The 26,814-nt window shown below is 39.9% G+C and overlaps 1 protein-coding gene across 2 annotated transcripts in view; it reads right to left on the minus strand.

Moving 5' to 3' along the window:
- FMN2 (formin 2) overlaps positions 1–14,633 on the minus strand; it is a 369,098-nt gene extending 354,465 nt beyond the window's left edge. For both annotated transcript variants that reach the window (XM_041773384.1, XM_041773378.1), the window contains exon 1: positions 12,943–14,633. In XM_041773384.1, coding sequence (XP_041629318.1) covers positions 12,943–14,536 — 1,594 coding nt within the window. In that variant the 5' untranslated portion in view covers positions 14,537–14,633. The remainder of the gene's footprint in view (positions 1–12,942) is intronic.
- Between the last annotated feature and the right edge of the window lie 12,181 nt (positions 14,634–26,814).

Below are 26,814 nucleotides of genomic sequence, written 5' to 3' on the forward strand. Positions count from 1 at the left end.
AAATTGAAAGCTTAAATGTAAAGGGTGAAATATATAATATATAAATATATAAATATATATAATAAATATATATAATACGTAAAACTGATTGTATATGCTAAGATTCCAATGATTACATACAACTGAATCCACTCCAAATAGTTTAAATAGTAAGAAGAATTTATTGTACAGAATCTTGGAAGGGTTGAAGGAAAAGATTCTACAATCTTTTTAGAACTACTACTCACTGATGAAGTTTTGGAATATAGGTAAGGTCCAGAGCCATTGACCAAGAAAGAATTCTTGAGACGTCTTTGATGCAAAATGGCGATTTTATTAAAGCACAGAGACAGGGGACACTTGGGTGGCTCAGCAGCTGAGTGTCTGCCTTCGGCTCAGGACATGATCCTGGAGACCCAGGATCGATTTCCACACCAGGCTCCCTGCTTGGAGCCTGCTTCTCCCTCTGCCTGTGTCTCTGCCTCTCTCTCCATCTCTCATGAATAAATAAATAAAATCTTTTAAAAATAAATAAATAAAGCACAAAGACAGGACATGTGGGCAGGAAGTGCTGCTGCCTAGGGTTTGTGAGAAGTAGCTGATTATATACTTGGGAGTTGGGGGAAGTAAGGAAAAGGAAGATTTCAAAAGGATTTTCAAATGCTAAGGAGAACCTACAAGATATTGGAGGCATTGCCATTGTCAAGCTAAAGATTGTTTTTCCCTCTAGCAAAGCATTAACATTAAGAGGACTAGGGCAGCCCCAGTGGCTCAGTGGTTCAGGCCACCTTCAGCCCAGGGCCTGATCCTGGAGACCCGGGATCCAGTTCCATATCAGGCTCCCTGCATGGAGCCTGCTTCTCCCTCTGCCTGTGTCTCTGCCTGCCTCTCTCTCTCTCATGAATAAATAAAATATTAAAAAAAAATTAAGAGGACTAGAAGCTTCCTGAGGAATACCACACGTATCCCACTCTAAGTGGGGTTGTTTGTGAGATATCAGCTGTGCTTTGTCCTCAGCTAGCCCTGTTCCTCCGTCACTCACCAAGACACAATTTAAAACCAGGCCACCAAGGAAGTGGCTGTCTCTTCTCTGATCTAAAGTCCTGGGTTCCACAGCACACTCCCACTGACTGCTAGAATTATGAAGTCTCATGGCTGGGTGTTACATCTGCTGTCAGCCCCATAACTGGGCTCCCCCAGCACACAAAGGGCACCTGGGTGATGCAGTGGGTTAAATGACTCTTAGTTTTGACTCAAGTTGAGGTCAAGCCTGGTGTGGGTCTCCTTGCTCACCCAGGAGTCTAGTTAACACTCTCTCTCCCTCTGCCCCTTCCTAATCTCTCTCTCAAGTAAATAAGTAAATCTTTAAAAATAAAAAATAAGAAGAGAAAGAAGTCCAAATCAGAGTGTTTGTATAAACTAAATTAAACATATACAGAAATATTACATACTTTACAAAAATACATACAATTCCAAGGATATCAATCAAACATCAAAAGCAGTTTCCTATGCCCATTGAAAGAGCAGAATAGAAAATGAACATACAGCTATTCCCTGCTTTTTGAAAAGTAGCAAAACACCAGTTTGTTTTTGCAAAAGATCCATGTTAGTACTTTGTTTACAGTAACCAAAAGAAATCCAAAAAGGACTTTCGCTTTCTTGAAAAAAGGCAAAAGGCAAAAATAGCATTCAGCATTTGTTTTCAAGCCATCTTTACACCCCACACAAGAGTGGTACCCCCCACCCCAGCGTCTTCCCCAGGAATGACTTAGCATGTCAGCATCATGCCACCAGAGCTTTGACCAGTGTCTGTGGGCATCTGTTCTGTACCTTGATTTATTTTGTGCAGCCAATAGCAAGATGCATCCTAAGATATCAGAAAAAGTCTCAGAGAGGGGTTTTTTGTTTTTTTGTTTGTTTGTTTGTTTTGAGTCTGGGAACCTTCAAAATTTTTCCCATATAAGTTAATGGTAATTATTTCTTTGTTTTATACCATTTCAGCTTACAAAAGTTTTCGTAGGAATGCTGTGCTTTTGGATGATGAAGGTAACTCCATACAGGGAATAAATAACAGACAAAATGAAGAGTCTTGCATGGACTAATGATGGGGTATGCCATATACTGAGGGATATGAATAAATGTATTTTATCCTGCAGATCAGAAACAGTGTCATTAATACTTAAAACTACTAGAGAGAACATGAGATATCTGAAGAACTGAAGTATTCAAGACAGGATGAGACAGACAGACACTGCGCAACAAGAAGGGGAGAAAACCACAGAGCATTAGAATATTAAGACATATACAGTAAAGATTTTAAACTTTAGCCTCAGGGCAGTAGGGAATCACTGAAATGTTTCTAAACTGCAATCACCAGCTCATCTTAGCTCATCTTTATATTGTTATTAGTTTACTCTCTTGCCTTGTAGAGATTTTTTTCCTAAAGATTTTTATTTATTTATTCATGAGAGACATAAGAAAGAGGCAGAGGGAAAAGCAGGCTCCCTAAAAGAAGTCTGATGCGGGACTCATCCCAGGACCCCAGGATCACACCCTGAGCCAAAGGCAGATGCTCACCACTGAGCCACCCAAGCATCCCACCTTATAGAGAATAATCAAAGAGCCAGAGCCATGATACTAAGTGGGATCTGCCTGATACCCAGGAGAAGAGATAGGAGCTACAGATTGGTAACTTTGGTTGGTAATAAAACCAAGAAGGTACATACAAAGGAAACTGGTAGCTCAACCTTGGGGTTGGGCTAAAGCTACCTAAATCTACATGCCCAGCTTTTACAAGGCAGATGGTACTGAAAATGATCTGTGAATTTAGAATCAAATAAGCCTCCTTACAGAAATAATCCAAATCAGAGATAAAAGTCATCTGTTAAAGGATGACTTTTTCACTTATATCACATGTTTGGCCCAGACAACTGTCTCGCTACAGAAATCACTGCAGTTCTTATACAACCTTATATGCTAGATCCAACAGCGTCAACACAATGTTGGAATTTTCTAAAATTAGAAGAGACAGATCAAACCCTATATCCCGAAATAAACTACCAGGATACTATCCAAACATTTAACAGTCTTAAAGCCATTTAACCAAAATAGCACTATAAGGACAGTAAGATATAATTGTCTTGCAGAACATCTTGGGTAGCTGCAAAACATAACACCTCCCATAAAGAATTTACATACCTTATGTCTCCAAAGGGAAAGTATTAGTCTACAGATTTAAAAGAGAGTGGGAAAAAAATAAATAAATAAAATAAAAGAGGGTGGAGTGAAAGAGGAAGGGCCAATGATCTACAAGTTAAAAAATGAGTTCCAAAAGATTATCTCTATAGTTATCCCATTGTTTTCATTCATCTTTTGAAAGATAAGACTTGTATGTTAATAATGAAGAGAATCATTGTTTACATAACTTTCCAGAGTATTCAAATGAATTCATTTGTGATGCTGAAATAGTTCTCTTCTAGTCTATTTGCTTCTTAATGGGCTTAAACAAGATGTACTTTTTTAAGGACAATAAAACCAAACAAACAAAACAAAAGTAAAAATCCTAGGAGTTCTCAATATCTTTTAGCCTCAGTCTCTAAGAAAGTTTAAATCAATGAAAAATTCTACATGGAACATCAGGGATTAACAAAAATTTTGAGTAAGCATATAGGACAGAAGGGAAACTTGAAAACATACAAAAACCAATGTAGTTGAATCTTGAGCAGCAATCGTTTGAACTGCATGGGTGGATTTTTTTATATATAAATAGAATACAGTACTGTAAATGTATTTTAATTTCCTTATTTTTTTTAAGATTTTATTTATTTATTTGAGAGAGCATGCACACAGGAGCAGGGTGGGGAGGGGCAGAAGGAGAGAAGGAGGGAAGGAGAAGCAGGGAGCCAAAATGGGGCTCAATCCCAGGACACCAAGATCATGACCTGAGCTTAAGGCAGATGCTCAACCCACTGAGCCACTCAGGTGCCTCAACTTCCTTATCATTTTTTTTAATAACATTTTCTTTTTCCTAGCTTACCATATTATAAGAAATGTAGTAAATAATACATATAACATACAAAATATGTTTTAGTAGACTGTTATTGGTAAGTCTTATGGTCAACAGTAGGCTATTAGTATTTAGGTTCTGGGGGAGTCAAAAATTATACAAGGATTTTTGACTGCAGGGGTGGGGGTTGGCACCCCTAATCCCCGTGTTGTTCAAGGGTCAAATGAATGTGAAAGTACAATGAAATAAGAAAATTAATAGTACTATTTTTCTTGAGCAGTATAAACTAAAAGAAAAATGCAAAGCCAATTATCCATCCAAAAATAGGAGATGACTTATATTGTAGACAATAAGTACAAAAAGGACTTTCTCAATATGTTTGGTGTCAATATTAGAAAGATTCCATATACTTCTACTCATTATACTCCTGGCATCATACATTGTACAACACAATTTTCCTTTTCATAAAACATGTCAACCACTCACCACACATAGTCACTAACTTAGTGTCCAAAAACACCAGATCCTCAATATGCATTAGGTAATGGCAGTCCAACCAATCCAAATCTCCTGTAGTATCAATCAACAATTGGTCATAACTAGCAAGATCAAAACATCATTGCTCTCACCATCACTTACTACCAATATCCAAAGTATCTTTATCCCACAGTATAAATGGATCCCCCAGCACAGGGATTTTCTTCAGCTCTAACAATAAAGAAAAACTAAACATGCAGAGTATCGCCATTAAGAGAAAAGGTAATTGCTGAACTGTCACATCTATAGAACTCAAAGTTAGAGAACTGGACGAAAAATCTTTCATTTTTGTATCTAGGAAACCAGGGTACCAAGAAGAGGTAAGAAATTATTGCCTCGGGTCTTCCAGGAAATCATTGAGATACTTTAAAAGGGAGGCAGATTGAAAGACTTCTCAGCCTGCACTACTGCCATTAGCAGTGCTAGGAACTTACTGATAAACATCACTTTCCCTTCCTGTGTATGCAAAGCAACAAATTAAATGACACAAAATTGATTTCCATACATATATTACACTATATTACAACAAAGAACTCTTCTGCTTGAAGTATAAAAAAGAGATGCAACTGAGTAGTGTTTAAGCATCATTTTAAAACACCAATACAGGGGATACTGGGTGGCTCAGTGGCTTCGAGCCTGGGTAGCTCGAAGCATCTACCTTCGGTGTCCAGGGATCAAGTCCCCCATAGGGCTCCCCAAGGGGAGCCTGCTTCTCCCTCTCCCTATGTCTTTGCCTTTTTCTCTCTGTGCCTTTCATGAATAAATAAATTAAATATTTAAAAAACATCAATACAGGGTTAATTTTTTCAAAAAATCATCTCCTTCCCCCTGGAAAAAAAAGGACAATATTCAGGCCATGATGGCTCTGGTATAACAGAAAATACAGCTTCAAGTGGGTCCAGGATATGCAGAAACTGACCAGATCACAGAAGAGTCATAGCTATTTTCCTATCCAGTCAACATCTCCCAAGACATTCTTGGAAAAGAGGAAGACATACATGTTTCCCTCTCTCTCATCCATAGAGGAACAGGTGTCAAAGAGTAACAATTCTCCAGCATGGTTAGAGTCCTCTTACAGCATCCAATAACTGTCATTATTTGTTCATATAACACTGATGTGATAACACCTTGCTTTACTAAATAGCATTTCAAATTGATTAGAAGTCATATTTGTCATATATTTATATTTCTAATATAAAAAAAGCCTGGGAAAGTTTCCAGTAACTAAATTATATCCAATAACTATCAAGTTACAGGCAGTACTTATTTGTTTCTTCCTAATGGTCCCTTAATGCTAAATTTCATTAACATCAGGTTATTACTTATAATGCATAAGCACGAATAAACACAGTAATAAAAGTTTCTCTATTTCCTTACTTCTTTCATTACCAATAAAATTTATAATTGGAAGCTCAGTTACTGCATTACCATTGCTATTTTAAAATCAACCAACAAATATAGGAATAGATGTTCTCTCAAAACAAGTTCTATCAAAATATCATTCTACTTTCATCAGATTCAATCACAACTCAATGAAAATAATTAATTTCAACTAATCAAAAATGTTAATAATTTTCCAGCCTGAATTCAATAGGAAGTTACCAATAAGAAGCCTAGATACCCAACTTGCCTGTTTTTTAAAAAATGGCAGGACTGCCTGGGTGGCTCAGTTGGCTGAGCATCAGACTCCTGATTTCGGCTCAGGTCATGAAATGAAGTCCTGCATCTGGCTTCACGTTCAGTGGAGAATACATTTGAGATTCTCTCTCTCCCTCTCCCTCTGTTCCTCCCCCTACTCACGCTCACTATAAATAAATAGTTTAAAAAACAAGTAAAAATTTTCATTAAAGTGGCAAAGTATTATTCATGAAGACCTCTTTTTCTTTAAGATTTTTATTAATTCAGGGGATCCCTGGGTGGCTCAGCGGTTTGGCGCCTGCCTTCGGCCCAGGGCGCGATCCTGGAGTCTCGGGATCGAGTCCCACGTCGGGCTCCCGGCGTGGAGCCTGCTTCTCCCTCTGCCTGTGTCTCTGCCTCTCTCTCTCTATGTCTATCATAAATAAATAAATCTTTAAAAAAAAGATTTTTATTAATTCATGAAATACGCAGAGAGAGACCCCACATGAAGACCTCTTTATCCCACAGTATAAATGGAGTCCATTTATGCTAAGTGTCCATCACATTCACTGGCACACAGCAGCACAGAAAAGATATTGGTGGATGTACTGATAGAAGATTAAATGATGGACAGAATCAGATGAGCATACGAGGAGGAAAGAAGAGCAGAAACAGGTGAGAAAAAAGACAAGGAATCCCTAAACCCAAGACGTATACATAATATGATGCAGACAGTAAGTGTAGAGATACTGAAGTAAATGACACCAGTTAGAGGTCATCGGTAAAGACATTAAAAAATGAAAATGGAAATTTAATTAGCCCTTTCAGATGCTAAATCAAGAGAGAAAATAGTATGGTCCAAGAGGGTAAAAACTTCTACATAAAGGCACAAGTCAGGAAAATGTAATGCACATTCATAGGAGGGTAAGCAGATTAACTTGTCTAAAGCTGAGTGCTTACGAAGGAAACTGTGGGAGGTTAAGGCTGCAAAGTCAGGCATTGCAGCCAGATGCTATGCAGAACATAAATACTGAGGATATCTGCCTGCTACCTCCTCTTCCCCACCCCTCCTTTAAAAATTAGCACCTGCACCTAATCACACAGCCACACCTCCATCATATGCTTTCCTTATCCAAACCCTGAAGGAAACCAACAATCATAGAAAATGCTAAAAGAAAAAAAATGATGCATAAATGATTGGGGGGAAAATAGTGATTAGGTATATTAATCAAACTTCTGTATACAATTCCAGAGTTGTTTTGTTTTGTTTTAACCAATTTGGTTTTGGACCATTTTGAGCAATGAAGTTTATTAAACTAGGAGAGGAAAGCAAATAGCATCAATTGTGGACCTCCTACATACCAGGAAGAGTTGTGGTGGCTTCATATATACTATTTCATTTAATCTTAACATTATCAATTTGAAATGACTCCTCTACCTTCATATATGTAAGAAAAAATTACTTGAGAGTCACTTAAAAAAGCTAGGATACAAACTAATCTAGAATAATAGTTGAATAATTGCTGTACCATCACCTGACTGTATATACGTTCAGAACGTTTTTAATAGAATCAGAAGGAAACACAGCTCTAAAAGCACCTGTCGAATTTCAAATACACATGGCTTACATCCACATACTTAAATGCACTTAAAAGTAGGCCAGTCCTCAGCTCATAAAGTAGTCATGAAAATTCACCACTGGGGTGCTTGACTTCAATCCAAACCACAGTCTTAAAAAAACATCATGAGGAAAGGATATTTCAGACCAAACTAAAATGATTTAAGAACAGTGCTTCCAGTCCCAGCTTTTGTTACCAAAATCTATTCTGATATATGGAACCCAGTAAATCAAGATAAAGGAAAAAGGACAGTATTCATATAATCAATCCCCTCTCCTGTTATATAGTAAGACAGATGCATTATATATACACATCAGACATGATTCTGACTTCATGTATTGGACATGAAGGACATCGATACTCTGTCAGATGCTAGAAATAAGACAGCAACTGGCCTTAACAAATTCAGAAGTTTAATAATTTAACAAGCTATATAAGAAAACCTGTACTGTACTCCTATAGTGGGTCCCTCTCTATGGATATAAAAATCAAGATAACCTTTAGAAAAGCCAAAATGAGAGTCATACGATCCAAATGCTAATGTGCAACCCATTTACTAATTAGCTAGTCATTTAAAAGCTCAATGATAACCTCGATTTTATTTTATACACATGAACAACAGATTTGCTTATCTAAGTACATATCCTAGATGAGGCTTTTACTGGCTTAAAGTCCTTAGGCAAGTTATTTCACTTGTCAGAACCTTGTTTAGCTCACTGGGAAAATGGAAATAAATAGCTATACTTCAAGACTGTTCTAAGGATTACAGATAATTATATAATGCACCACACAGTGGCATTTAGTAGAAGTGCAATAAATATAACTTTATATCATAATGAAAGGATTTGCCAACCAATAACAAATTGATCAGAAAAATCAAATTAGAATTATGGGGGGTGGAGAAGAGACAAAGACAGCTCTATGAATGAAGAGCTGACAGAAAGGAAAGAGTCAAGAAACAAAGGTGCAAACAAAAGTGCAAAGAGTCAAGAAACAAAGTCAGGAAACAGCAGACTGGAACCAGCACCCTGCATACCTCAACAGCGGTGGAGGGCATCCCCAATGTTTTCACGGCATGTAACAATGACCTGTCTGAAGAGGACATTAAGCCATTTAAAACAGATTAAACTTTGATTCCATGTGTTTAAAAAGACAGATAAGCACATAACTGATTTTGGAAAGATTCCCATCAAAAGTGATTTAGCATCACAAATTTAACATTTTACATGTCTAAACTTTAACTGCAAAAATCTATTAACAAGCTTCTGCTAGATTTACTGTGCAAAGGAACCTCTCAAATTTCAGAAGCCTTTTTTCTACTCAACACTGAAAAAGATGTATGTCAAACAAATTAACTGTGGAAATATTTCAGTGCAATGCCCTAAAACATCATCAACAAAACAAGATAAAGTTGTGGTCTCTGTCATCATTAAATGTTGTTATATCTACCAAACAAATAAAAACATGTGCCACGAAGATCTCTATCTGCCTGAATTTTCTCCCTACGTTTGGAAAACAGTAAAAAGAGAAAAACATCTGTTCCTTTCTATAGAGTTGACAACCTTCATTCTATGGTTTAAAAATAAAAGATGTTTATGGAATCTTATACATATAATGATCACCTGCTTCAAAGGCAGCTGGCAATTAATAATAGATCCAAAGACGTGCAAAAAAAAAAAAAAAAGGCCAAAAAAACCCCAATTTCCCTAAGGAGAATGCCACTGTTCCCCAGGCCTATCCTATTACTGTTCCCCAGTAATATCCAAGACACCCATTAAATTGTAGAGGATGGTAAAGAAGCAAATGTGATGCCAGATGACAAGAAAACAAGCAGCATGTGTCAATCTGGATTCACTCTACCACCACAAGTACAGTTTCCCTGAGAGCTGCTTCGAGAGAATCTGGTTCAGTCTGACCAACAATCACTCTACTTTCAGCCCAAGGAAGCCCAGATGTTCAGCAATTAAAGGGATTGACCTTATTAAAAACAGACAAACTAGAAAATCTTGTAGTCAAGAGTAATCAGTTTTTACTAAAGTAAAGTTTTTACTAAAGTAAAGTTGTCTTACAATACCCAACATTCAAAAATGAGTAATAAGCAAGGACATTCAGACTTAAATCAGTAGACTCAGCTTCTATTTCTGGCTCTGCCTCAGAATGAATCACAGTGTGACCTTGAGAAAGTTATTTCATCTGTTTACCTACCTGCATTTCCCCACCAGTTTCAAGACTGGGTTAAACTTATCAATTTTTTTTTTTTAAGAAAGTAAGTGGCTGAGATAAATATATGGAAATAGCCACACAAATATCTATGGATCACTGAGCAGCTATATTCAACCATCGAAAACAAAATCGGTGAGGTCCATATTGAAAGAACTCACTCTGCACTTTTGCCCAGCACAGTAAAAATCTCCCTGGAGAGGGCAACAGAACACAGATACTTACTGAACAGGACTCCTTTAAGAGTCTAAAATTTCAAATTAGGAAATACTCAGCAAATTAAAATACAATCCAAGTAGCGAGAGTTTTGTTTTTTCTCTAAAGGAAAACAAATGTTCAACCTAAATACGGCCTATGATCTTCAGGACTCTGATCAATCTTCTTATGAAGTCCTCTTCCCTGACCCCTGCAAAGGAAATCAGTTCCTGTAAAGGGGACTTTTACAAAATTGATGTCCCAGAAGACTGCACGGCATGTCTCTATTGCTCTAGTGTACTCAGGAAGCCCTGGAGAGGCAGAACCATGATTTAATGAACTTTATATGTCCTGCCACTAACATATTACCCAGAATGTATGCGGGTATATCTATGTATATACATATATATATTTGTTAAATTAAATAAATGAATATATATCCAAACTCTAATGCTATTAGGAAGAGCAACCATTAATATTAAGAAATAATCATCTAAATCATGGTGATATTTTCATTTAAAAACATGTATTTAGGGCAGCCCGGGTGGCTCAGTGGTTTAGCACTGCCTTTGGCCTAGGGCATGATCCTGGAGACCTGGATCGAGTCCCACATCGGGCTCCCTGCAAGGAGCCTGCTTCTCCCTCTTCCTGTGTCTCTGCCTCTCTCTCTCTCTCTCTCTCTCTCTCTCTCTCTCTCTCTCTTTCTGTCTCTCATAAATGAATAAATAAAATCTTTAAAATATATATATATTTATAGCAGCGCCCAGGTGTCTCAATGGGTTGAGTGTCTGACTCTTGGTTTCAGTCAGGTCATGATCTCAGAGTCCTGGGATCCAGCTCCAAGTCCAGCTCTGCACTCAGCAGGGAGTCTACATGAGGTTCTCCCCCTCTGCCCCTACCTGAAACCCCTCCTGCACTCTCTCTCCGTCAAATGAATAAATCTTTAAAATATATATATACATATATATATTTGTAAATGAATGATTACTTAACTAAAGAGGAAACACATGATTTCTCACCAACATTAAATTCACAAAATTAACTCAAGAACTTTCCTATCTTCATCCTTCAAAAATGGTCTTCCAGGGATTTGGAGGGTTTTTAAATTTTTTTTTACAATTTATGTAAAAGGTATTAGACAATAAACATTACTTTTCATTTAACCTATACAATAAAGGGAAGAGAGAAGTAAAAAAAAGAGAGAGAGAGAGAGAGAGAGAGAGAAAAGGAGCAATAAATAAATGAATGAAAAAAGGTTACTCTTAAGTATAAGAATCTATAAATGTAAAGTAAAAGGTAACCCATAGGTGAAAATTAAAATGTGGGGACGCCTGGCTGGCTCACTGGTTGAGTGCCCGCCTTCAGCTCAGGTTGTGATCCCAGGGTCCTGGGATAGAGTCCCGCATTCAGCTCTCTGTGGAGAACCTGCTTCTCTCTCTCCCTGTGTGTCTCTCATGAATAAATAAATAAAATCTTTAAAATAAGAAGAATGTTTTATAGATAACCCATTTATTAAAGTAATAGAAGCTGTTAAGCTTTTCAAATTACATTTGAAATTTTTAATCATTCAAATACTTATCACAAACCTACCAGTAATTGCATAAATTTCCACTGTTTCCTACTCCTTAAATTCTTATAGTGAATATTTCCTTTAATAATTAAGAGTAGAGGGATGCCTGGATGGCTCAGGTCCTGATCCCGGGATTGGGGATCCGAGTCCTGGCTTCGGGCTCCCTGCAGGGAGCCTGCTTATCCCTCTGCCTATGTCTCTGCCTCTGTCTCTCTCTTTCTGTGTCTCTCATAAATAAATACATAAAATCTTTAATAATTAAGAGTAGAAGAGAACATGAAACAAACTGTCACTCTACCAGTGGGTACTTCAGGTAAGGCCTTGGGACATTTAAGCCTATAAAAATGGAGAAACTCATTATACTACTTGCTATTTACCACAGTAAGTAGGGATTCCTTAGCTAGGCTTTTATGGTGCCCATCAGAATCGATAACAAAAGCTAAAGAGAGGTACTAGTTGGATTACATGTTCTTTTGGTTTTCTCACCTTTACTATCTCCAACCTATATCTTGTTTTGATTGGACATAAAACCAAATGAAAATTATCCCTAATATTATATTTCATTATGTATTAACTTTCTAATAGCATGTATCAGATTTGGTTGCATCAGCAAACAGGAGTGCCCCCTTCACTTCGCTGAGTAGTCTACCCAGATTGCTGCAAAATAGAAACTGCATATTACATACATACACATACACATATATATTAGAGCAATGAGAGATCGCCTCATTGCTGAGGATAGTACTGGAATAAATTATTTATTTCTCCAATACTGACTCTTGTCAAAGAATCATTAACAATTTTGTGCTTTTTAGTGCTGTGAGGATAAGGACGGACAGAGAGGATGATGGTTTAGCTAACTATGCCCCCCCCCAAAAAAAAAAAAGTTAATCTGCTTGGTGACACCCTGGACATAGAGAACACCACATGTTTTGGAGAAACGGACAGAGGAGCCCTTTCTTGAGATGACTTAAGAGACACAACAAAGTTGTTCTCTTGAAGATTCTGTAAAAGAAAAGATAGGGGGAAAAAAGTAGAGAAAAGAAAAAGAAATGAATTTTACTGAACTGGCGTGCAGGACTTTAGGATTGCCCTAAGAAGGCAGGACATGCAACCAGCTGGCCCAGGCTTCTCAGAGTGAGGACAGCAGGTGACAGGGGAAGGCTCTGATTGGCAGGCGACCCAGCGGGCACACTCACCTGTGAACACGTTCTGGAAGCCATCCGCTGCCGCCTGTGCCCCAGACACCTTGGCTGCCTGCACGGGCGGCGCCGCACCGCCTCCCTCCGAGGCCGCCCCGCTTTCCAGCAGGTGCGCGGAGCCCCCCGCCGGGGGCGCGCGGCTGCCCAGCTCCTCGGTCCAGTCCGCCGAGCGGCTGAGGCCACAGGCGAGGCCGCCGTCAGCCCGGTGCTTCTTGGCTGGAGCGGCGGCTGACACCAGGGCAGCTCTGGGCCCGCGGCTCAGGGAGGACTCCAGCCGCCTCTTGATCCTGGGGCTCTGACTGGGGGACTGCGAGGGGGAGTGATTGGGCGAGCTGAGCTGCCGGGTGGTGGTCTTGATGTAGCAGGGAGTGATGAGCGGGTAGGGCTTGAAGCAGCGGGCGCTGGGCGCGGGGCTGCTGGGGAGGGAGGCAGCCGCCAGGGCGCTAGGCCCGCTGCGCTCCCCCTCGGGCTCTGCCCCCAGCCTCGGGGGATCCTCTCCCACCGCCAGGCCCCAGGCCTCCCCTGGCGAGCCTCGAGGGGCATCCTCAAATGCATCCTCCTCGCCTTCCTCGTCGGTGTCCCCAGCCCCTGGGCCCGGGGCTCCGGCCGATTGCTCCCCTGCTGAGGACTCCGGGAACTGGAAGGCGGTGGAGGAGGGCGAGTCTGCGGCTCCGGGCTGGCCCACCGGCAGGCCAGGCACCGCCACGGCTCCGGGACTGCCGGGGGGCGGCGGCTGCTCGGGCACCTGGGGCTCCGTGACTAGGCTACCAGGCAGGTCAGAGAGCGCAGACGGAGCCTGCTGCGTGTCAGGACTGCAAGGGGCCTCCCCGGCTGCGCGGCTGGACCCCAGCAGGTACTGGTCCAGGCCCAAGAAGGCCCCGGGCTGGGGGGAGGCGGTTGTGGGAGGTGCTGCAGGCTCCTCGGGGCCCTGGAGCAGCAGCTGCTGCTGCTGCTGCTGCTGCTGCTGCTGCTGCTGCTGCTGGCGGATCGCCTGCTGGATGTCTGAGAGCAAATCCTCTTGCTCCGTGGCCGAATGAAAGCTATAGATGTCTGTGTCCGAGCCTGAACTGGTCCTTTGTCCATCCTGCACCCCCACGGCTGTTTCCAAATCCTCCAAGACCACCCTGCCCCCAACCCCAGCATCAGTGGGTCCATGGCCACTTGGGCGGGTTACCTCGAAAGGATCAGCACACTCGGTGTCCGACAGGCCCGTCTCGTCCGCGGAGAGGCTGAGGTCTGGGGTCTTGGTGGCCAGGGAATGAGCGCTGTCCAGCTCCCCAGTCTGCAGGGCCTGGGAGTCCAGCACATCCTCGCGGGAGCCTCCAGTGCCTTTCCCCTTGGATAGGTTCTTCCTGATCCGCAGGTTGGAAAACACGGAGGCTCTGGATTCCGACTTGCCCTTCTTCTTGCCCGACTCCCCGCCGCCGCCGCCCCCTCCCCCCTTGCCGTGCTTGCCCAGCGCCTTCTTGCCCCCGCTCCCCTTCTTTGTGGCTTCCAGGTCTCTGGGCCCAACAGCATCCTCTGCGCTGCTTCCGCCTTCGTGCAAGGCATCACCTGCGCTCCTCTTCAGCTTGCCATCCTGGTTCCCCATGTTGTAATCCCGCCGCTGAGCCGAGGCGCCTCCAGCACTCAGGCCATGCCAGCGCTGCTTGGCCCCCAGCCCGCAGAGGTGGAGGCACCGGGGCCAGCGAGGCGGCCAGGCGAGCCGCGGCGCGAGGAGGCCAACGCGCGCGGGGCCGGCCCTGCTCGCATCTGCCGCCTCCTCGCACAATGCGCGCCTGCCCCCGCGGCTGCCGTGGCTGCCGCTGCCGCCGGGAGCTAGTGGGGCTCGAACATGCTCAGTGCGGTGCTCGGAGCCAGCCAATGGCTGCGCAGAACACAGCCCGGGCCTGGCCCCCCGATGGCCGCCGCCAGCCCCTGCGCCCTCGCTGGGCTCCTCGCCCAAGCGGGGCGCGAAAAATGTTTGCTCTATCTCGGGGACTTTCATCTCTACCGTGCTAATCGAATGCATTGTCCCCGTGGAAAAGGTTCGTCAGCTGGAAGATGCACAAGGAACTTCAAAGCTCTGGGAGCTGCAGGGAAGAAAGTTACACACAAAAAAAAGAGAATTTTAAATGGGGGGAAAACAAGCTACATTCCAGTTTTAGAGGTGCTGTGATACCGAGGCCACATGCACTACCCACCCTCCCCTCAACGCGCGTGCAGAAGCGTGGCCCTTCAAGAAGTATTTGTTGAGTGAATGGATTATTCTTTTCTTTAATAACTGATCTTCAATGCTCAATCTGCTTGTGCATATGGTTTAGGAAAGATTACTACATACAGGGCTACTTTTATGTTTGAGGCAGACCTAGCATCCATCTACGTGAGAGAACATTAGCCATATCAAAAGTTCATTTTTCAAACTTTTCCTGACAAAGTGGCAAGGTGGGGGAATAAAAAAAAAAATCCTAAGAGATTAGAGTTGATTAAAATGCTAATCTCCAAAATTCTACGTATTTACCATATAAATCAAATAGCATTTGTATTCCAAAAGGGTACATATACTATAATTCCCAGGAGGTCAAGCTCATCAATATTAAACATGCTTCTATTGTTGTTGCATATAAAAAGGAAAAAGACAAAAAAGGAAACACCCTTGGCACAAACACATGAAATCAGATGTTATGGTGTAAACCACTGCTTCCCAAGCAAACCCTTCAAGGCAAATTTTGTCCTTGCCTTATTATAAAAGTGTATAATAGTTTACTATAACAGAGTCTCTTAACATTCTGGCTCCTGTATTAATAGGAAAATATCCTTCATTGTAAATCTTGTCACTGTTACTTAGTAAATTTAGTTACCCATATTAAAAAAAAAAAAAAAGTTTAAACATCACTGGTAAATAAAGAAGTTCCAAGAGATTAAAGCAGCATTAATCAATGATGTTACAAGTATTTGAGTTGCAAATTCATTGTTAAACACTTTGAAAATATATTGGAGTAGCTATCCAACATGCTAGTATTTTTAAATAAGCCCAAAGGAGGAAAAGGCACTACATATTATATGATGCAATTTAAATGCAGCAAGCAAATGTTCTTTTGCATGTTGTGCACTGCATTTTAAACCTCTCTCCTAGAGCATTTTTATCTTTAAAAAAAAAAGTCCTACAAATCTTCCAGTGTAAAAGTATTATGCAACAATAATTACTAGCCTTTTTCAAATTATGTTCTTAAATATAGATAATTTAAAGTCAGCCAGCCAGTCATTTTAGGTGTCTTTTTTGAGTAAACGGTTTGGAGAAGTCAACTTTAATAACTCTAGCAGAGTAACAACCCTGTCTCTCAACAGTTCTGGAGTGTTTGAAAAGCCTTTGTTTCCCCTCTTTCACAAGACTGCTCTCTTCTAGAATGTAGGCTCCTCAGAGGGAACAATTTGCCTAAGACCATTATAATTTTCTGCCTCTTTGAACACTGAGGTAGTATGGATTTTTATTTTTGCTTTTTCTTTAATAATATATCTTTGACTCTGAACTATTTGGAGGTCTTTGGGGGGTTTTGTTTGTGTGTTTACTGTTTACTTCTGTGATATATTTAAGTTCCAGAGATTTAAAAAAAAAAAAGTGGGGGGGGAGAGGAGAAGGCAAGGAGGGAGGACAGGAGAGAAGAAAAGGAGAGTGAAGACTGCTGATGCTTCCACATCCTTTAAATGCAAAATACCAGATGACAATTATGTAGGAGGTCACAGGCTACAGAGTTCTACTACATGCAAAGGTTTGTTGGAAACTCACAAGTGTGGGCATCAAATGTAAGTGGGTTCTCTCAATCCAATTTAATAAATGATTAAGATCAGGCTAAAAGGGCAGCCCCAGTGGCTCAGCGGTTTAGTGCCTCCTTTGGCCTGGGGTGTGATCCTGGAGACTGGGGATGGAGACCCACGTTGGGCTCCCTGCATGGAACCTGCTTCTTCCTCTGCCTGTGTCTCTGCCTCTCTCTCTCTCTCTCTTTGTGTCTGTCATGAATAAATAAAATCTTAAAAAAAAAAAAAAGATCAAGCTAAAAGATTTGTCAAAGGTCACATAGCAGCAAAGACAATACTTGGACCTACAGATTTAGGTTCCAAATTCTTTTTTTGTTTGTTTGTTTGTTTTTTAAAGATTTTATTTATCTATTCATGAGAGACAGAGAGAGAGGCAGAGACACAGGCAGAGAGAGAAGCAGGCTCCATGCAGGGAGTCTGATGTGGGACTCGATCCCAGGTCTCTAGGATCAGGTCCTGGGCTGAAGGCAGGCGCTAAACCACTGAGCCACCCAGGCTGGCCGGTTCCAAATTCTTTATAACAAACAACACTGTATAGTTTATTCTTTCACAGACTGGTAAGAGCATCATGAAGGCAGATAGTATTTAGTAATCCCAAAGATGTCTGGGATATGGCCTAAGCCATTTGATCAAGACGGGATGTCATATCTCTAGCTGCAAAAAACCATATTTAACATATAGAGATCCCTACCTTATGCTTGACCAAATACTATGCCATGTACCAAGGTACAGAAAAGAAATAGATGTGGCCAGCCTCTATATTCAAGAATCCAATCTAGCATAATTGTTGGTAAAAGTCTTTAGCATTAGCATCCCAAACAGGTCACAAAAAAAGTATATAAGATGAGTTGCTACCCAATATTTTCCAATAGAGGGAATTGGATATGGACTTTAAAAATAATATAAGTAGATTGGAAAATTTTTAACAAATGTTGAACTCCAGTTCATAATATGCATATGTGAATATAGTTGGGATAAATGTACTAAACTCTCCAACTTAGTCAAAAATGTATCGAAAAATTAAGATGCTGGGCACCTGGGCAGCTCGGTGATTGAACTCTCTCTCTCTGTGTCTCTCATGAATAAATAAATAAAATCTTTTTTTAAAAAATCAAGATACTTTAATGGATGGATATATGGATAGACAACATAATAAAGTATGTTTAAATTTTAATTGTATAATTTAGGTGATGGATATATGCTGTTGCTGTAAAATTCTTTCCACTCTTCGTATGTTTGAAATTTTTTTAAAAAGAATTTATTCATTCATGAGAGACACAGAGAGAGGGAGAGAGGCAGAGAAACAGGCAGAGGGAGAAGCAGGCTCCATGCAGGGAGCCCGACAGGGGACTCGATCCCAGGTCTCCTGGGTCAAAGGGCACTAAACTGCTGAGCCACCCAGGGATCCCCTGTATGTTTGAAATTTTTTACACTAAAATGTGGTATAAGAAAGTGGGTTGTAAGAATGTGTGAATTTCCCAGCTTCTCTTAAATTAAAATCATATAATGGTTTTTAAAAATATTTTATTTATTCATGGGAGACAGAGAGAGAGAGAGAGACAGAGACAGAGGCAGAGGGAGAAGCAGGCTTCCTGCAGGGAGCCTGATATGGGAATTGATCCTGGGATGGCAGGATCACGCCTTGAGCCTAAGGCAGATGCTCAACCGCTGAGCCACCTAGGTGTCCCATAAAATCATATAATGGTTAATAGCACTCAATAAACAACAAATGAATAAGCAAACTCTCCTTTCTTCACTTTTACCTATCTGTCTGAATTAAACATCATTTTTCTCTCTTCTTTCAGCTCTCCCACTCCTCCATCACTCTCTCAATTCAGTATCTCTCAATACTAAAATGTTTTCATACATGTGTTTTTAGTTTTCTCTCCACTTCATCTTGGTGGAATGTTTGAGAATCTCTATCAAAACAATCAGATTGGATGATAATATCCAACTTGCCCTTCTCTCCAGCAGGTGAATGACCTTATCTTGAAAGATAACTCTGTCCAGGTATTACCTACTGAGACTTGGCCTCCTCAATCCATCTCTCAGTCCTGACTTACTCCTATACTACAGACTCCTGGACCCACTTCCTAGACAATAGTTCCACTGCCATGCCCCCACTCAAACCCACCATATCTGAAATGGGACTCCTCTTTCTTGCATATTTCATCCTCCTTTATTTTTTTGTTCGGGAAATGCACCACAATTTTTCCAGTTGCACAAATCCAACTTGTTGCTAACTCCTGCCTTTCCTTAATTCCACACAATTTACCAATAACAGAGACATCTCTATTCTTCTTCCTTCTATCTCTTAAATCCACTCATCTCTTCAATCCCAAATGTCATTTCCCTCATCTTTCTCCTACCTCACTCCAAATCCCATCTGTTCTTTCTTGCTTTCATCAATGATTCTCAACTGGGGAGATGTTTTGCTCCCCCAGGGAATATTTGGCCTTCTCTGGAGATATTCTGGGTTGTCATAATGGGTGCTGCTGGCAGAAATGATGCTGCTAAACACAATGCACAGGACAGCCCCCTCCCTTCAACCAAGAATGATCCAGCCCAAAATGTCAATAATGCTGTGGTTGAGCACCTGCTTTATCATGAAGCCCCTTACCAGAGCTGAGTCAATAAATGTTTAATGAATGAGAAAAGGAATGAAAATTATTATTTTGAAAATTATTTCTCAGCTAATCAAGCCAAATCAGAAACTTGAAAGCAGAACCTAACAGGACAAATAAGATTTTAACCACTGTGTCTATAGTACCTATATCTTAAATGGAGAATTAATTCTCCTCTGAAACATTCATATTCTATGAAATGATATATCTGTATAAATATTTCAGTTGTTCATGTACCTGCTAACATTATAAAAAGCCCTTAATCTTACCCGAAAATTTCAGTACAGAATCCTGAGAGCTCTTTTACAGAAATTACTATGTGGATTACACATAAGAATTAGGTAGCTTTCCATTTTTACCATCCTCTTTCATGTTATCACCCATGCAGTGCGTGGAAATTAAGTGCTTACAAAACTGAGAAAAAGTCAAAACGTTACTGTCCCTAAGCAATACAGAATACACTACAAATTTCTATTTTAGAAAAGAGTTAAAGGTAATGAATTATAAATCACATGTCTTTCTCACTGCTACAAGCGAAACATAAACTTCCCTCCTAGATAGGTGAATACACTTTAGCTTTCAACATAGATTAGCCAAAAAGATTTTGGATTATTTGTAACTGAGAAACAAAGGAAGGAAGAAAAACATTATTTTGTTCTTATGTCACAAGGAATCTCCTACAAAACTAAAGAGTCCTGGTATTGATTCTCCAGATGTATCCTTTGTAAGTGAAGTTGGCCTTTCTGCCTGAAAGGGACCATCGGGGGACTCTCAAGTGAGTAATCAGCAACTATTCAGAATTACCTATAGAAAGCCTACTGTAACGCCATAATGTACCATGTTCAGTAGCAAGAAGCAACAAAAAGCATTCTAAAGACAGATCCAATACGAAATTAAGATTGAAACAGCTAATCCTTGGCCTGGAGAACATTGCTCTCCAATAAAAATGTAATGTAAGCCTCATTGGTAACATAAATATTCTAGTAGCCATATTAAAAAGCCTAAACGAAATAAAATAATTTGAAGAATACATTTTATTTACCCAGAATATCCCAAATATTACTATAAGAAATCAATGAAAATTATTAGGGAGATACATTACATTCTTTTTTCCACACTAAGTCTTTGAGATCCAGTGTGAATTTTATTAATGGCAACATCTCAATTCAGACTAGTCACATTTTAATTGATTAATAGCCATCTATGGCAAAAGGTCATTCTTTTTGGACAGTGCAGCCTTAGCCTTAGATTTTTCAGAGCTTTTTGAGCAACTTTTAGAATCCTGCAAACACTAATCCAAACTGTGCTATTTTTAAAATAGTATTATGTATTTTGATAGACTTAAAATGACATGTAGGTAGTAGAACACTGTATGTTCTCATATGTAAGCATAACATTTCTTATTTAACATATTTTGGGAAAAAATTATAAACCTTTTATTAACCATTCATTTTAATAGAAATGTAATTGGGCTAAGTCCTTGCTCTTGACAGAGCTTGCTACCATTACAATAAAAAAATCCATGAAACAGGCATGGGAAGAGATTCTAGCTGACTCAATCAGTAGAGCATATATGACTTTTGATCTCAGGGTTGTGAGTTCAAGCACCACACTGAGCCTCGAGCCTTACTTTAAAAAAATTTAAAAGAGAGATTCTGGTATATACACAGAAGAGAGAAAACTATATTCCACAGAGCACTCTGGTTTTGCTAATCTTTTCTCTGCCTTTACTACTAAAATAAGGGCCTGTCCACAAAAATTAGGCTAAACATGGATTTTCATTAAACCAAAACACCACAAAAAGCATGCATACATATGTGTTTGTCCTAAGAGACATTAGTTTGTCTATGCATATCCCAGAAGATGATCTTAACATTGGTTTAAACAATACTGCTCCCTAAGATATTCACAATTTATATTTTTTAAAGGTGCTTTTACATTGAATTCTAAGTGTCAGCATTTTCTCTTCAAATTTAAGAGCCAACCTAATCACCACAATATGATATTAATTGAAATTCTTTGAATTAAATTTAAAGATTAAATTGGCTTTATTCAGCAATTCATGAATTGGATAGCAACTCATGTAGCAAATAGAAAGGAACTCCATCAAGCTGCAGAAAAGGAAAACTTGGTAATGGAAGAGAAGGAACAGAAAAAAAAAGAAACTTTTAGCAAAGAATGTGTTGTTTTAGTCAAGGTCACCCTCCTAAAGAAAAAGAAATCGGTCTATCAATGAATTATCTCCAAGTGCTAATCAGGAAATTTCAGCTTACCTGGTTAAAGGTCACATTTTGGAGGAAGCTGAAGCCTCAATTAAGTTCAGTATTAAGTCTTGTTTCGCTAACATGGAGCCTTAACATAAATGATTCCATTTTGAGCCTGTGGTTTTCTTTTTAACAATGGAAAAAGACAAAAAAAGGTGAAGAGGAGAAAATAAATGTTTCAGGGGTTCCCCGGGTGGCTCAGTTGGTTAAACTACTACCTTCAGCTCAGGTCATGATCCCAAGATAGAGTCCCACACTCCTCCCTGCTCAGCAGGGGGTCTGCTTCTCCCTCTTCCTCTGCCCCTCCCTCCAACTATGTGCTCTCTCTTGATAGCTCTCTCTCTCTCAAATAAATAATTTTTTTTTTAAGAAAATAAATGTTTCAGTTTAGGGGCATGGCTTGCCTGCTCTTTATGAAACAAATACCTTAAACCTTTGCATTTTCACACAGAAATTAAGAGAAACTTGTTCTGATCACAAGAATCCAAAAGAAGTTTGAAACTCACATCTCTCACTGAAGATCTTTCCTGAGAATTACCCACAAATAATTTATACCTCACTAGAAAACAGCTGGTTGCTGGTTTTTGTTTTGTTTTGCCACACAACACAGTGGTTTCAGTGTGGAGCTTTGCTTCAGATTAATTTTCCTCAGAAAAGCAGGAAAAGGCTGGTGGGAGATTTTATTTCACTCACCTGTGTTGGTGCTTCAGCTGTACAAATGTGATTTCAAGGCGTTCGCTGGGAAATGGGAAAATTTTACTATCAAAAATATAACTAGGTTCTGGTAACAGATTAGAAATGGCTATCATCAGAATCTCAGGACAAAATGATTGTAATACTTACTGGGAATTAATTTAACAGTGTCTACTACTACACTTTTTTAAGATTTATTTATTTTAACGAGAGAGTGTGTGGAGGAGCAGGGGTAGGGAGAGGGGCACTGGGAGAGAGAATCCTCAGACTCCCCACCTAGTGCAGACCCCAAGAGGGGGTTTAATCCCAGGCCTTGAGGTCGTGACCTGAGCTGAAGTCAAGAGTCTGACACTCAATCAGCTGAGCCACCCAGGCACCTCTCTACTACTACACTTTAAATACTCCCTCAGAGGGACACCTGGGTGGCTCAGCAGTTGAGTGCCTGCCTTTGGCCCAGGATGTGATCCTGGAGTCCTGGGATCAAGTCCTGCATCAGGTTCCCTGCATGGAGCCTGCCTCTCTCTCTCTGTGTCTCTCATGAATAAATAAATAAAATCTTTAAAAAATAAATAAATACTTCCTCAGAGATTGGCAGGAAAAGAAAACTGTTTTGAAGTCTGCCTTTCTTTGCTTGTGGCATTGTATTTAAGACTGCTAGAGCTATTTGGCACTTTAGTGCTCATCTAGTCTTCCAGATGCTTTCTACCCAAGGAAAATATTTTCTAGGCATTTCTTCCTCTGCTCTTACTAAAGCTACTGGGACTTCATTTAAGATATATGCACATGCAAAATCTAAAAAATGACAACAAAAATTAAAACAGCTGTTAAGCAGTTGATAAGTTTATTTTTAAATTTTTACTTATTTATTTATTTCTTCATGAGAGATACAGAGAAAGGCAGAGACATAGGCAGAGGGAGAAGCAGGCTCCTCACAGGGAGCCCAGTGTGGGGCTCGATCCTGGATTCTGGGATCATGCCCTGAGCTGAAGGCAGACGCTCAACTGCTGAGCTACCCAGGCATCCCTATTTTAAAATGTAGAAGGTCCTCTCTGGATTTTCTTGAGTTGTCAGATCTATGGTGCCTAGAGAGAAAGGTGCCAAGCTTGCTAAGTTGTCTCCATCAAAACAATAGTTTTATGGTCCTCAGGCAATGACGACTTTAGAAAGCTTCCAGGTGGATCAATTTCAGCTGCCAGATTGAAGTGGGCTGAGTGCAACTGGAAGTATGTGTACCCAGCAGCCTTCTGGTCTACAAGATATGTTAACTCCCACAGTGTCAATTCCCTTTAATATTGAAGGAGCTTGGGGCACCTGAGTGGCTAAGTCAATTGAGCTCTGGACTCTTGGTTTCAGCTTGGTCATGGGATAGAGCCCCATGTCCGGTTCCACAATCAGTGTGGAGTCTGCTTCAGATTCTCTCTCCCTCTCCCCACCTACTCACATTCTCTCTCAAATAAATAAATAAATAAATAAATAAATAAATAAGTTTTTTAAAAGATTTTTATTTATTTATTCATGAGAGATGCAGAGAGAGAGAAAGGCAGAGACACAGGCAGAGGGAGAAGCGGGCTCCATGCAGGGAGCCTGACATGGGACTCAATCCCAGGTCTCCAGGATCACACACTGGGCTGAAAGCAGCACTAAACCGCTGAGCCACTGGAGCTACCCAAGTAAAATATTTTTTAAAAACATATTTATGGAGCTTGAAAGTAGGCTTCAAAAGCATTTTTGAAGCCTGACCTGTTTATTACTGATAGTGTTTTGTTTTAATTAATATAAATTAATTTTTATATTAATTTACATTACTAATTTTACTATTAAAATTATGTTAAAATGTTATATATAAATATATTAATTATATTACAATAATATATTGATTATATTGTTAATTTATTTTTATTAACTTATATTAAATTAATCCCAGTTTTCTTGAGGTATAATTGACATATAATACATAAAAGTTTGTATACAACATATATTGCAAATTGATTACCACAATAAGTTTAGGTAACATCCAGCCTCATACAGTCACAAACTTTTTTCACTGAGATCCTTCAAGCACTACACTAGCAGATGGTTCTGTAGTGGTGATTAAAACAGTCTTGTTCCCTACCCTCCAGGAATTTACAGCGTAAAGAATGAAGTAAGACAAACCTTAAACAAGTCAACATACTATGTAATTACAAACTGTGATCATTACAAAGACATTAAAAACAGGTGCTTTAAGAATGAGACTAACATACTTTAAAGTGGGTTTATTTATACTTCACCTTAGGGAAGTCTTCTGCAAGGGCTGGCATTCATGATGAGAAATAGAGGTTGAGAAGGTTTCAAACAAGCAAAATGTGTGAGAAAAGTATTTGGGCAGAGGAAAAAGTGTGAATCAAGGTTTAAAAACCAAGTAGTGGGATCCCTGGGTGGTGCAGCGGTTTGGCACCTGCCTTTGGCCCAGGGCGTGATCCTGGAGACCTGGGATCGAATCCCATGTCGGGCTCCCTGCATGGAGCCTGCTTCTCCCTCTGCCTGTGTCTCTGCCTCTCTCTCTCTCTCTGTGACTATCATAAATAAATAAATAAAATCTTTAAAAAATAATAAAAAAATAAAATAAAAACCAAGTAGTTGGGACACCTGGGTGGCTCAGCAGTTGAGCATCTGCCTTTGGTTCAGGTCATGACCCCAGAGTCCAGGGATCAAATCCCACATCGGGGTCCCCACAGGGAGCCTGCTTCTCCCCCTGCCTATATCTCTGCCTCTCTCTGTGTGTCTTTCATGAATAAATTAAAATCTTTTAAAAAACAAACAAGTAGTTTAGTTCTATGCCTCAGAATCTATGACCCTACTTTCACAGCATCTAAGTTCCTAGGAAGTCTCTTAATATTTTGTATTTCTGCTTATCACCTATTTTCATCACAACAGAATGAAGTATTAATTATCTATCTTTTAACAACTATCTGATCCTTACAATTATTTATGTAACTAGAGTATGAACCAAGCAATGGTATGGACTGGGGGAACCGTGATTAATAGAATCACCTTAGGAGCACTTTCAAACTGAACAGGTGAGCATCTCCTCCCCTGATCCCACCCTCCCTCCATGATTCTGATAGTTATCAAGCCTATGTCATTTTTCTCTCCCTAAAATCACTGGGAAAGATCTGTTTTAACTATCTCCTACTTTCTCTATCGCCATTTGACCACAATAAATTAAATTCCACCTCCTTTTTTTAAAGCTCCCTGGTTAAAGCAGCTTGTTATTGTGTAGGAAGAATTGGCCTTAGATCAAGTGGGTTCAAATCTTGATTACCATTTGGCCTGGGTATTTGGGGCAAAAAATCTCTCTGAGGTTTGATTTCTCTAACAGTAAAATAAATATAAGAGTAGCTACTTTATAAGATTATTACAAGGATTTAATTGACCATGTATACAAATGGCCAAGCACATAATAGGTGCTCAATAAATGTTGAACAAAGGAAATAAGAGCCAGTTATGTAATCCCCAAATTTCCAGACCTCTTACAGCTGAGAAATCCTAGAAATACAAAAAGGCAAAATTTTTAATTCACCAAGGATGAGAAAGCCTGCCAGGCATGAGGAGCTCGATGTTCTCAAATTCTGTTAGGTGTTCTGAACTATTGCTTTCCTGCCAACCAAGATCCTATACTTATGCTACTCTCAGATGTGTGCCAAGGGGTGAGTATTTTTCTGTTGGTCTAGAGCTTTCCTGCCCCTAAATGCTAGATTTTATCTACCACGGCTGTGGAGATGTGAGTCCATAGAAAATGAACTTGGAGCCAGTTATTCAGGCCTCCCAACCAGAAGATTCAGACTGAGCTGAACTTTGAGTCCTCTTCAAGGGAAAGAACATTGACTCAAGAATTCCCAACTATAATGAAAGATTTGAATCTGCCCTGGTACCCTAGATCTGACTACATCTGGCAGATTTGTGAGTACATTTTCTGAGCTAGAATACATTTTCATGATCTAAGAGTAAAAATTAATATTTTAGAAAACAGATAAACAAAATGTGGTATATTCATAACAATGGAATACTGCTTAGCAATAATAAGTTAGGAAGTACTGATCATGTTAGCATATGGATGAACCTCAAAAGCATTACACAAGGGGTGAATATGTTACACTAAGTGAAAAAGCCAGAGAGAAAAATGGCCACATCTTTTATAAGAAATGTCCAGAAAAGGCAATTCTATAGAGAAAGATAGTACACAAGTGGTTGCCTGGAGCTGATGCAGGAATGGGTACTGACTATAAATGGGCATGGGTTTCATTTGAGGATAGGGGTAGAAACACTCAAAATATATCATGGTGATAGTTATACATTTCTGTAAATATACTAAGAAGTCACGGAATTAAAACAGGTGAATTTATCATATGTAAATTATACCTCCACAAAACCATTAATAAAAAACTAATTTAAAAAGCGAATGATGAAAAAAAAAAAGTAATGGGGAGCATCTGGGTGGCTCAATGGTTGAG

This window comes from Vulpes lagopus, chromosome 1 (genome assembly GCF_018345385.1).
Source record: "Vulpes lagopus strain Blue_001 chromosome 1, ASM1834538v1, whole genome shotgun sequence".
Classification (NCBI taxonomy): domain Eukaryota; kingdom Metazoa; phylum Chordata; class Mammalia; order Carnivora; family Canidae; genus Vulpes; species Vulpes lagopus.